General features: G+C 40.6%; 1 protein-coding gene across 1 annotated transcript in view; it reads right to left on the minus strand.

Moving 5' to 3' along the window:
- FAM171B (family with sequence similarity 171 member B) overlaps positions 1-12,514 on the minus strand; it is a 76,106-nt gene extending 63,592 nt beyond the window's left edge. The window contains exon 1 of the mRNA XM_019969654.2: positions 12,171-12,514. Coding sequence (XP_019825213.2) covers positions 12,171-12,387 — 217 coding nt within the window. The 5' untranslated portion in view covers positions 12,388-12,514. The remainder of the gene's footprint in view (positions 1-12,170) is intronic.
- Positions 12,515-13,292: the final 778 nt, after the last annotated feature.

Genomic DNA, 13,292 nt, shown 5'->3' on the forward strand with positions numbered 1-13,292 from the left:
CAAAATAATTGGTGGATATATTCAGAAGTACACTCTGGGGAGTCTTAGCCTATAGATAGTATTTAAAGCAACTGGAGTAGATGAGATCACCTTGTGAGAAGGGAGAGTGAGAAGAGAGAATGTGGAATGAAAAAAATCTTTTTCTACTTTTACGTTTTAGAACATAAAGATATTTTAATTATCTACATGTTACAGTATCGAATATTTTATGGTTGTAATGATACTTAAGTATAACTAAAATATCATGTAATTACTGCATAGCAAATTATTCAAAAGTTACAAACTTCAGACTTCACTACAAAGAATACTGATACAAAGAAAGGGGAGTAAATGTGAGTCACTGTATTTTCCTCTTTCTTTGTCAGATCTCTAAGCTGCTGGATCCATAAAGGGTCCCACACGTAGACCCTGCATAGAGCTCTAGTCTGTGAGCCAGTCCTTACAGACAGGATACACAATGGCCACAGAAAAACCCAGATTTGTCAGGGAGCTTACATTGTTTTTACCTCCCTGCCTGTGCACTTACACTGTTTTCTGAAGCTTTAGTTTTCCAAGTCTCAACACATGCTATTATTTATCTTTGGAACATCAAAATGTGTTGAAACATAAATTTTTCCATTTGGACTTTCAAATGAAAGAAAAAATGTGCAATATTAAGCCACTTCTCAAAACAAGGAATCACTCTGTTATTCACTCTTCGTAGCATCTAGCTTTTCCAACGCAGTCAGTTATTAGTGAAAGTAGGAGAGGTGTAAAAAAAACCGTAAGGAAAACGAGTCTCAGTAAGTTTAGAGATGATATTCTAAAATTCTGAAAGCCTAGAACAGCACTGGTGATAAAGAGAGCAAGTTCAAACCACAAACTTGAGTCACAGTAGGCTGAAGTTACTATTTTGACCCAGAAACTGTTTTAAAACCAAAGATTAATACTTATTTCAGCAGGTGGGAAAGAGCTTACATTTTTATAAATGCCTTCTCTGTAAACTAATAACAACCAGGGCAGGCCCTCATCTGCTAAAACTGATTGAAGTTTATCATCAGGCCTGAGGGATTGGATGAATCACAAAGTCATCAGAGCCCTTGTTAAGATATTAACTTAATCTTTGTGACTCTATCCTTCAGTGCAAGAGCCAAGAGCCAAAATCCAGAGAGTTTCTGGGTTGACTGCCAAAAAATTCTGAACAGAGGGCTTTTTTCAGGTATAAGATATCCCACCAGGTTATTATATAATGAAACCTGGATGCAAAACAATTCAAAGTCACGTAGTTTATCAAAAGATAAACCTGGGACTTCCCTGGCAGTACAGTGGATACTGCCACTGTATCGGTACATCTGCCTGCTGGTGTAGGGGACATGGGTTCGATCCCTGGTCTGGGAAGACTGCACACGCTGCAGAGCAACTGAGCCCACGCACCACAACTACCGAAGCCCCGCTGCCTACAACCTGGGCTGCGCTTCAAAGGAAGCCGCTGTTTGATAAGCCTGTGTGTCACAACTGCGAGGAGCTCCCACTCGCTGCAATGAGACAAAGCCTGAGCACAGCAGTGAAGACTCAGTGTAACCAAAAATACATTAATTAAAATTTTGAAAAAAGATAACTGCTGCATTTTGGTAGCCATTCTATAAACAGAAAGGAAAAGCCAAAGGTTGAAAGAATCAGCCAAGGTACATGCATCTCAAGCAGTCAGTTCCTTTAAGGGTTAAGGCCTTCTGGCAGGATTGGTTATGTCACTGAAACGCTAGTTTTACCCATCACAGACACACAATAACAGGAACTTTACATATTAAAAAAGAACAGAAAAATGTTATCTGAGTCTGAATGTTACCCTTGTTCTCCTTGAGTCCACTTACAAAGGCCTAATTAACCATGGCAGGTTTTCTTAACCTTTTGGGGGTCAAGGATTGCTTTGAAAATCTTACAGCTGATCTCAACACTAGGTAACTGCTGACTGTGTAATTAATTGCAGGGAGCTCACTACACCCTGCACTGGTTCCCTAGAACCTCTGCCATATAAGTATAAGGGACAGTGAGTCCCTTACACATACCAGGGGAGAAGAAGATTCACCAAGCTTTACTGATTCGCACGACTTCTTTCCTATCTGAAATACCATGGCATAGAAGCAATTTAAAAATACATTTTTTTGACTCTTCTGATTCACAAAATTGAATTCGTTGGTAAGGAAAGAGCTCACTTATCTTAGTCATATTTGCTGTGAAGAAAATCAAATTATCCTTAAGTAACAGTGTTATCAGGCTTTGTATCTGCCAGGTGGTACCACAATTTCTTTTAAGATGTGGATGTGGGACCTGGAGATTATCATATGAAGTGAAGTAAATCAGAGAAAGAGAAATATCATGGGATCACTTATATGTGGAATCTGAAAAGAATGATACAAATGAACCTATTTATAAAACAGAAACGGACATTAAAAAAAAAACCTTATAGTTAAAAAAGGGAAAGACAGTGAGAAGGGATAAAATAGGAATTTGGGAGTAACATATACACACTATTATATATAAAACAGATAAACAAGAAGGACCTACTGCATAGCACAGGAACTATATTCAATATCTTGTTAATGATGTATAATGGAAAAAAACCTGAAAAAGAACATATAATATACGTGTGTATATATACGGCCTTCCCTGGTGGCTCAGATGGTATAGAATCCACCTGCAATGAAGAAGCCGCAGGACATGCGGTTTGATCCCTGGGTCAGGAAGATCCCCTGGAGGAGGAAATGGTAACCTACTCTAGTATTCTTGCCTGGAGAATCCCATGGACAGAGGAAACTGGCAGGCTACAGTCCACAGGGTCGCAAAGAGTCAGACACGACTGAAGTGACTTAGCACACACACACATAAATATATATATATGGATATGGATATTTGTATGTATGTGAAAGAGGTAGGTGCTCAGTCGTGTCCGACTATTTGCAACCCCATGGACTGTAGTCGGCCAGACTCCTCTCCGTCCATGGAATTCTCCAGGCAAGAATACTGGCGTGAGTAGCCACGCCCTTTTCCAGGGGATCTTCCTGACCTAGGAATCGAACCTGGGTCCCCCACATTGCAGATTCTTTACTGTCTGAGCCACATGTATGTGTACAGATATATGTATGTGTGTATATATATATATATATATATATATAAATAACTGAATCACTTTGCTGTACACCAAAAACTAACACAATATTATAAAGCAGCTATACGTCAATAAAAATTTAAAAATAAGAATAAATAAAAACAAACTACTTCAGATACAGAGAACAAACTAATGGTTATGGGGGCAGAGGGAAGACAGGGGTAGGGATTTAAGAGGCAAAAACTACTGCATATTAGATAAATAAGCTAGAAGGATGTATTGTATAGCACAGAGAATATAATAACTATAAATGGAGTATATAACCTTTAAGAATTATGAATCACTATAGTTGTACACCTGAAACATATAACATTGTAAATCAATGATATTTCAATTAAAAAATAACTGTCTTAAAAAAAAAAAAAGATTTACAAATTACCAGATTTTTTTCTTAAAGTGTTCCAGCTTATGTCATATACTTTTCAAACAGAGCCAAAGCAAAGCACTTAGGAGGCCATTTCTACCTCATCCCAGTTCCAAGAGCCAACTATTCCAAGACTTAAGTTTTAACTATATACAGCCATATTTTGACAGCTTTAACCTAGGGTTAGTCACTCAGTCATGTCTGACTCTCTGCGACCCCATGGATTGTAGCCGGCCAGGCTCCTCTGTCCATGGAATTCTCTAGGAAAGAATACTGGAGTGGGGAGTCATTCCCTTCTCCAGGGGCTCTTCCTGATCCATGGATAAATGTGGGTCTCCCACACTGCAGGCAGATTAATTTCTATCATTTCTAAAAATACTGCTGGTGGGGGGCAGGATGGGGAGACAGGCAAGGGTGGAATGGGTCACAAAATCCAGGACCTTTGTAGCTTCAACTCCTGGTTATAGTCAACCCATTAGAAAAAACAAAGCATCCATCTCCCATTCTGTTTCTATTGTATCATATTTCTGTTACAAAAAAGAATCGGAATAGGTAGGTATGAATAAAACCAGGGACACTGGTATTAAGACAATGGATATGAAATTCTACAACATCCCTGGAGCACTTACCACCGAGGTAACCCAAAGGCCTCACAGTACAAGCCTTGAGTTGAGGCTGGATATTTCAACCAGCTTCCAACTAGTCAAGTGGTCAATGAAAGCCCAATTAATATTTAGGTCCACAGATAAGAACTGCCATTGGCTTAGCTATATGAGTGTTCTAAATTTCAGCACAGCTAACGAGTGAGTTAAGAGTATATAGTTTATAAATGCTATTTCTCTACTGAACAGAAACCAAAGTAAACTAGGTACAATAACTGATGATAACCAGTAAACGTTTAATTTTAAATTAGCCCCTCAAGCGTTATGATATAGAAACCTAGTTGAGAAAAAAAAAAAAAAAGCACAGTAAATAGCAACTGAAATCTCGGTCACATATAAATAAAATTAATTTAAAATCTTAGTTTCCATGCAAGACAGAGAAGCTTAACATGGAGAGATTTACGGGTATTATCAACTCAAGGCTTCAGAGAAGCCCAAGACACTGCTGAGACACTCTGCAATCGTGGTTCACTAGGTCACTGAGGCAGATCTGAAACAAGCATTGCTATTTTCCTTGACACCCGCTGAGCTTCCTTGGTGGCTCAGCTGGTAAAGAATCAGCTGCAGTGAGGGAGACCTGGGTTCAATCCCTGGCTTGGGAAGATTCCCTGGAGAAGGGAACGGCTACCCACTCCAGTATTCTTGACTAGAGAATTCCATGGACAGAGGAGCCTGGCAGGCTACCATCTATGTGATCACAAAGAATCGGGACACGACTGACCCACTTTCGCTTCACTTCACTGACACCCTCTACCCTACATGAAACGGCACCCAAAAATCACTTCTCATTTCAGGTCCAAATGAACTGGCCTTTACACTCACAGACATCATCAACAAGTAGTCAAGAATGCTGCCTAGTCCTTATAACCCAGTCACAAAAAAGTAAGAGGCAGAGAATCTGGTATGTCTTGGACATATTGTGCTTACACAAAAGGGCAATTACAGAGACATCTCCAAACAGAATCTTCAAAGCAAACAGAAGCTATTTTCTTAAGATTATTATATATTTCACTACAATGCACACAGCTTTCATAGTTTTAGAATTTTCCAGGTAACTACTCCAAAGCATACTTTTTTTTACCAACAGCAGATGGAAAATCTTGTATCGATTTCCTAGGGAAGGCAACTTGGCTATAAAAAAGAAATTAGGACACATTACACTAAACCAGGTCAATGAATGACAATACTGCCACTAACCTAGTCAAACAGACTGTTGAAAGAGACTCAAGTTCAATGTTTATATACTTAGGTGGAAGAGTTTTGTTTCCGAAAAATAGTTCATGGTTTCTGTTCAGGCACATTAAGAACAATGAAAAACCACCACTGAAACAAACTGAAATTCAACACAATGGCATGACTTTTTCAACCTGTAATCAACACCAAGAAATGGCTCCCTTTAGTGATTAAAATCCTGGAAAGAAATCATAATTACTCCATCTGGGATGATGGCCTTCAAAGCATGAGTACTTTAGATAAAACAGTCAATGTCCAGTCCTACTTCTACTGATTTTCAAATTCCTTGAACAGAAAAAAAAAATCTAAACAAATGCCTTCATGGATGGGAGATTTCAAACAGGTCTGCTTAAATCAAGAAGTTTAATCAAGTTTTTTGAACATAATAAAAATTACAGAGTAATATATTGAGTAATATTCTACACTGAATTTCACTATTTTTCAATTTCATTAAGTTAAATAGGTCCCAGCTATACAGAATATAAAAAAGGTTTTAACTTTAAAAGTACAAGAATGTAGCAGCTTCATTTACAATGGCTAAAACTGAAATAACCCAAATATCCTTCAATAGAAGTGATAAATCAAACTGCAATAATTCATACAATGGAATACTACTCAGCAGTATAAAGGAATAAACTACTCAACAAGCAACAACAAAACCGTTGGAAATTAGACTTAGCTAAAGAAGCTAGACAAAGAAGTACATGATATATGCTTCTATTTTATGAAGTCTAGAAAACACAAAATTAATGACAAAAATAATCAAATCAGTGGTCAATGGGTCAGGGTCAAAGACTGCCTGAGAAGGGGACATGAGGGAACTTTCTAAGGTGATATAAATGTCTTCTGTCTTAATAGGGGTAATGCTTACAGGGGTGTATCTGTTTGTCAAGAGACTACAGTTTATGTTACTACCAGAATCTGAAGTATGGATGTCCATTAAATAGCTCCTATAGTTCTTTTTTTTTTCATTTTATGACTTTTGATATTTTTAAACTAATATTTACAAAGTGTATATAATCATAAGCTAACTTGAAAATGACTTTTGAATTTTTTGCAAGACAAAAATAGAGTGATAATAAAAGTTTTCATGTCAGTTTAAATATATATATATATACATAAAATGTGGCAACTCTAAATCAAGCACCACTTTCCCCACCTAATAAACTAGCTTATTGTTTAAAAAGTGTACAGTTTAGGTATGTCCATTTTAATATAAGTACATTTTACCTCTCCACTTCCCCCAAATCCCACATAGTAGAAATGAATGGAACTGTGAAGGAAAACAGGGACAGCAGAATTTGATCACTGTTAAAGCTGGGTGATGGGTATGGCTTTATGAATACTATCCTTTACTTTCTATATATTTGACATTTTCCAAGCTAAAAGGTTTAAAACTACTTATCAGTGAAATGGTATGCACTTAACAGAAGCAGAAGATACTAAGAAGAGGTGGCAAGAATACACAGACGAACTATACAAAAAAGATCTTAATGACACAGATAACCATGATGGTGTGATCACTGACCTATAGCCAGATATCCTGGACTGCGAAGTGAAGCGGGCCTTAGGAAGCATCACTATGAACAAAGCTAATGAAGGTGATGGAATTCCAGCTGAGCTATTTCAAGTCCTAAAAGATGATGCTGTTAAAGTGCTATACTCAAAAGGCCAGCAAATTTAGAAATCTCAGCAGTGGCCATAGGACTGGAAAAGGTCAGTTTTCATTCCAATCCCAAAGAAAGGTAATGCCAAAGAATGTTCAAACTACTGCACAACTGCACTCATCTCACACACTAGCAAAGTAATGCTCAAAATTCTCCAAGCAAGGCTTCAACAGTGCGTGAATTGAGAACTTTAGATGTTCAAGCTGGATTTAGAAAAGGCAGAGGAACCAAAGAGCAAATTGCCAACATCCGGTGGATGATAGAAAAAGCAAGAGTTCCAGAAAAACATCTACTTCTGCTTCACTGATTATGCTAAAGCCTTTTTGACTGTGTAGATTAATACCAGACCACCTGACCTGCCTCTTGAGAAATCTGTATGCAGGTCAAGAAGCAATAGTTAGAACTGGACGTGGAACTAGACTGGTTCCAAATCAGGAAAGGAGTACATCAAGACTATATATTGTCACCTGCTTATTTAACTTACATACAGAGTACATCATGAGAAACGCTGGGCTGGATGAAGCACAAGCTGTAACCAAGATTGCCAGGAGAAATATTAATAACCTCAGATATGCAGATGACACCACCCTTATGGCAGATGAAAGTGAAAGAGAAAAGTGAAAAAGTTGGCTTAAAACTCAACATTGAAAAAACGAATATCATGGCATCCAATCCCATCACTTCATGGCAAATAGATGGAGAAACAATGGAAACAGTGTCAGACTTTATTTTCTTGGGCTCCAAAACCACTGCAGATGGTAACTGCAACCATGAAATTAAAATTGCTCCTTGGAAGAAAAGCTATGACAAACCTAGACAGCATATTAAAAAGCAGAGACAACATATGGTTGTCTATATGTTGTCTCTAAAGGTTGTTGGTCCTTTGCCAACAAAGGACCATATAGTCAAAGCTATGGTTTTTCTAGTAATCATGTACAGATATGAGAGTAGGACCATAAAGAAAGCTGAGCACCGACAAATTGATACTTTTGAACCATGACATTGGAGAAGACTCTTGAGAGTCCCTTGGACTGCAAGGAAATCAAACCAGTCAATCCTAAAGGAAATCAGTCCTGAATATTCATTGGAAGGACTGATGCGCAGTTCCAATACTTTGGCCACCTGATGCAAAGAGTCGACTCATTAGAAAAGACTCTGATGCTGGGAAAGACTGAAGGCGAAAGGAGAAGGGGATGACAGAGAACGAGATGGTTGGATGACATCACTGACTCAATGGACATAAGTTTGAGAAAGCAAGGGGAGATGGTGATGGACAGGGAAGCCTAGTGTGCTGCAGTCCATGGGGTCACAAAGAGTCGGACATGACTGAGCAACTGAACTGAATCAGTGAAACACACAATCACTGATATAAACAGTATATCAGTATAAACACACACTTATACTGTGAAAACATACCCCTCAACAAGCTTTCATTGTATGCAGAAGACTTTTATAAAAATCCGTGGAGGTTCCCTGTGTCTGTACTTCACGTGGAGAATCTGAAATGGAGCTCGTCATTTTCTCCAGCTCTGCTCACCCCAACCCCCAGTATGTCTCCCATCTAATAGGCCATCAGACTGGATATGATATTATTGTTTCAGTTATTACCAACCCTCAAATTAATTCTTCCCTCATCCCTCAAATATTTATTTCTAACAGTTACTGGTGCAGATGGAGAAATCAGAGCTGCTGTAGACACTAGAGAAAATAGATCTCAACTTTCATCTTTTTTCTCGCTACTCTGAGGATGATGTTTTGGAAATTAATGAGGTAACAAAGATTTGTTTTTATACCTTGATTTTATAAATCGCATATTCAACTTCTTTTAACATCACTTTCTTATTTCTCAGCTATATAAAGAGACAAAAATTTTGAAAGTAATAAAATCTGAAATAAAAGTCAAGTCAGTTTTTCTATATGGACTTATGAAGCTCAATCATATACGAGTCACTAAACACATCTTATTAGTTTTCTACATTTTGCCTGAGAAGGGCAAATGTCTGAAAAATCAGAAGCACCATACAGAGGCAAAGAAAGAACTGTCAGGCTCAGTCAGAGCTATTTAAAGGTATATAATACCCTCCTAGGTCATAAGAGAATTATAAGCGCGCCTGGGTAAAGAATCTTCTTGACAGAACCTAAAAAGTGGACTTAAGTATTGTTCTAGAAGTTGTCTGCAATCAACTTAAGATAAACAGTGAAATTAGCTAAAATTAAAAGTCCAAGATAAATGCACTTTATAACCTCCTCCTATAAATATTTCTACCTACTATTTATTTTTATATGCCCCTGCTAAATTTCAATGAAGAATTTCACAAGATGTTAAATAACATAAACTCAAAGTAAAAGAGATGCCCAATGCCAGCATTTTAGTTTATTCATTCAAAAAACTTAACGTGTGCCTATGAGTCACATATGCTCTTCTAGGTGCTAGAAAGATATGTAATAATTCTATGTAATAATGAACAAAGCAAAGTTCATGCCCTCAGAGAGCTTACATTCTAGTAAGAGGAGACAGGTTTACAAGAAGGGCTGAGGATATTAAATGCCATGGAGGAGAATTGGTAGGAAAAGAGCATGCAGATTACTATTTAATACAGCGGTCAGAAAAGCTTCTCTGTTCTAGTGATATCTGAGCAAATCTGATGAATGTGAAGGTCCAGAATTCCAGGCAGAGAAAATGAAAAGCACAAAGGTCCGACACCAGAGCCCACTTGCCAACTGAAGAAGCAGAGGGAGAGTGTGGCCCCAGCACTCAGAGTGAGAGCCAAGGGACACAGGAAGGAGGTGGGCATAGAGGATCCAGGCCTTTGAAGTCCATTTTCAGGGTCTGGGCATCTAGTGTGAGAGCCACGGGAAGCCACTGTGGGACTGTGAGCTGAAATTGGTCCTTTTTAATATTTTTTAAAAGATTACTAACTGTGTGAGGAGAACAGAGAGTAGAGGAACAAAGGTTGAAGCAGGAAGACCAGTTCAATGTAGACCACAATGTGCTCAGAGGAATATTTAACTTCTTTGTGTACGGGCTGTGTTTCAATGGGCAGCCGAATGTGTGTGTTAGTCGCTCAGTCGTGTCCGACTCCCTGCGACCCCACGGACTGTAGCCCGCCAGGCTTCTCTGTCCCTGAGATTCTCCAGGCAAGAATACTAGAGTGGATTGCCGTTCCCTTCTCCAGAGATGCAACCCAATATCTCTAACTAAAACAGCAATCATCTGAATTGCTCTCCTGGTTGGCACTGCCTTGGAGAGGTAGAGTTTTTGAGGGAAATGCAAGAGTCATATTACGTTTCAGGCTCGAGTCTGCTCTGTTCACTAGTGGTTCCTTTATCTCCATTAATCTAATAGGTAAATATGCTCCAAAACTGTACTTCCCCCCAAATAATCCTTTTCAAAAATATTCTATCCCAAATATCAGAAAGCAAATATTTTCACATGCATGCAGGATACAGAAGTTTCTCATATTATTTCACAACGGCAGTAGTCAAAACCCATGTTACGAATATTTCTGAAAGATAAATCCAAATAAAAATATACTGCAAACCATAATTCATCTCTACTCTCAGACTTCTGTTCCGTAATTTATGAAATCATGAAGACAGGCTCTCAATCACTCTATCTCTGATTTCCTTAAATTCAGCAAACATTGTGTCTAACAGCTGCCTCATCGAAGCTCTGTGGTTAGCAATGTCAGTTATAAAAAGCCAGGAAGGAAAACCACCACCCTCCACACACCTTTCAGGACTTTCAGCCATGCTCAAGTCTTATTAATTGGTTTAAAAGGGTGCCAGAAACACATCCTTTCCTCCACACTTTGGTGATTTCATCCTTTGCTCAGAGCACTCTGATAAATTAAATCATCCTGGCTCTGTCAGGAATCACAGCTGGTGTTGTCAGAATACTGCTCTTTGAGGATGAACAAGCAGTAAAAAATAAGATACTGAATCCTACTCTTCAAAAATCTCATTTTCGGCATCTGGTATGATGTTACTAGGCAAGATGTTAAAGCAAAATTAAATGTTACAATTCACTTTGGTTTTGCAGAAACCTAAGTCCATTCGCCAAAAAAAAAAAAACTGATGGCTTTTTTTCTTTCCAAATAGCAGGCAGCTTCTACAGTAGGGAAGGGAACTGGGGTGGGGGGTGGAGAGAGGCTATTAAAATGGACAATCCCGCTTTTTGCTTACCGGTGGAGCCTTAATGGAGGGGAACCAGGCAGGAATGGAGGGACTGTTACAGCTACAGATACTGAAAGGGACTTCCTCACCCTCACTGAATAGTGCGGAGAATCTGCCTCATTACTCCTACTAACAAGTAAGGAGATTCCCCTCTCTGGGGGCAGGCTTTGCTATACCAACATCCACTACAGACTTGATCTCAACCACCCCCTCTCTCCTTTTCCCTTTCTTTCAATCACAAACTCCTATTTCATTTTTGGTTTGTTTCATTTTTATTAAACAGAAGACGTTCTTGCAAACTGCCTTAAAACCATTCCCAGCATAAGAAGAGATAGAAATAAATAATAAAATAAATCAAGATTTTTCTCTAGAGCCAAATTTAAATATACAGGCTGAGCCAGATGATGAAAAGGGGTGTGTGGGTGTCTATCGCAAAATTTTTCAGTCTCCGGGAGAGAAAACGTTACAGAACAGAAGGCTAAAGGGATGTGAGAACCGTGTGTGTGTGTGTGTGTGTGTGTGTGTGTGTGTGTAAATCATCCCCAGGCTAGAAGGATTTGAGAACCGTGTGTATGTGTGTGTGTGTGTGTGTGTGTGTGTGTGTGTGTGTGTACGTACACAATCATCCCCAGGAAGGGAGGAGAAGAAAAGGATCAATCGAGGCAGTCTCTCAGTCCCATCCCTCCCGACCCGTCCCCACCCCACTGCAGTACTCTGCGCTTACCAGAAAGCTCATCACCCAAAGGGCAGATTCCAGAAACCAAAGCAAAGCCCCAGTCCTGGGCAGGAAGGCTGGGGAGGTGGGGGGTGGGTAGAGTCAGGCGATGGAAAACCATCTGGCTAGGGATTGCGCGAGGCCGCCAGTGAAATCAGAAGAGTCGCCGGCGGAGATGGAAAGGCAGGGCCGGGCTCCCGGGACCTACCTGGAGCAGCGGCTGTAGAGGATGCCCCCGGCACCTCCGGCCTCTCTTCCTCAGCTTCCTCCCGCTGCCTTTGCTGCTGCTGCTGCTGCTGGATGAGGCTGAGGTCTGAGCGGCTGAGCTCGGCTCTGGCGGCCGCGGGGACCAGCCTCGCCTTCAGCAGCACCGCGGCCAGGCCAAGGAGCAGGGTGCAAGGGACGCGCCGGCTGAGCCTCGCCATGGCCGAGAGCCAGAGGGCCGCGGCGGCATATTGCGGAGCTGCGGGCGGCGGCGGGCGCCAGGGCTGCGGGCTCCGGCTGCGCCCGCCCGCTCGCGCCCCCTCGCGCAGTCTGACTCGCACACGCTCAGCAGAAGGAGGCCGCAGAGGCGGAGGGGACGCCGCGGGAGGAGGAGGGGGAAGTTAGCATCCTTGGCGCACGTGATGCTGGAGGCGGGACGAACCCGGCGCCAGGGACCGCGTCTCCGCGGTCAACCTGGGGCTGGGCTGCTCCGAGGGAGCGCACGCGGCGGGGTGCTGGGGCGCCGTGCCACTGGTGGCCTCCGAGGGTAAACGAAAAAGGAAAGCCTTTCAGGGGACTGGCAGACCAGGTCCTCCAACCCCTACTGAGACACAGAAATTTTGCAGAAAGTGGAATAAAATTCCCTCCTCCTGACCGCAAAGAAGAGCAGGTGATATTAACATATTGATTACACTCCTACAACACGCGGGGCCGCAACAACGAATCCAAAAGCCAGGATCTCTTAACCATATGGGCTTTGGGGACACCGCGGCCATCATTGGCTAGCTCGAAATTAAACTACAGTTCTCCAGATTTTGATTAAACTTCCTTTTTCTTCCCAAGTTGAATTTTCTTTCTGTATCATAAAATGTCCTTAATTACATTTTGTCTAATTATAGTCTACAGTTTTCATTTGCTCAATATTTTTCTAAATGCCTACGAGGTGCTTACCGCGTGCGTTCCAGGATTTTGATGAGGATTTGAATAAGCAAGATAGAATCCCTGCATTCTAGGAGCTCACTCCCTGTTAGAGCAGAGGAACATAAAAGCAAATTATAACCCAAGGTGATGAAGAAACACTACAACACGCAGAAATTACATCAAATTGGAAGAAATTAACAATGTG

The sequence above is a fragment of the Bos indicus genome, chromosome 2 (assembly GCF_029378745.1).
Source record: "Bos indicus isolate NIAB-ARS_2022 breed Sahiwal x Tharparkar chromosome 2, NIAB-ARS_B.indTharparkar_mat_pri_1.0, whole genome shotgun sequence".
Taxonomy (NCBI): Eukaryota; Metazoa; Chordata; class Mammalia; order Artiodactyla; family Bovidae; genus Bos; species Bos indicus.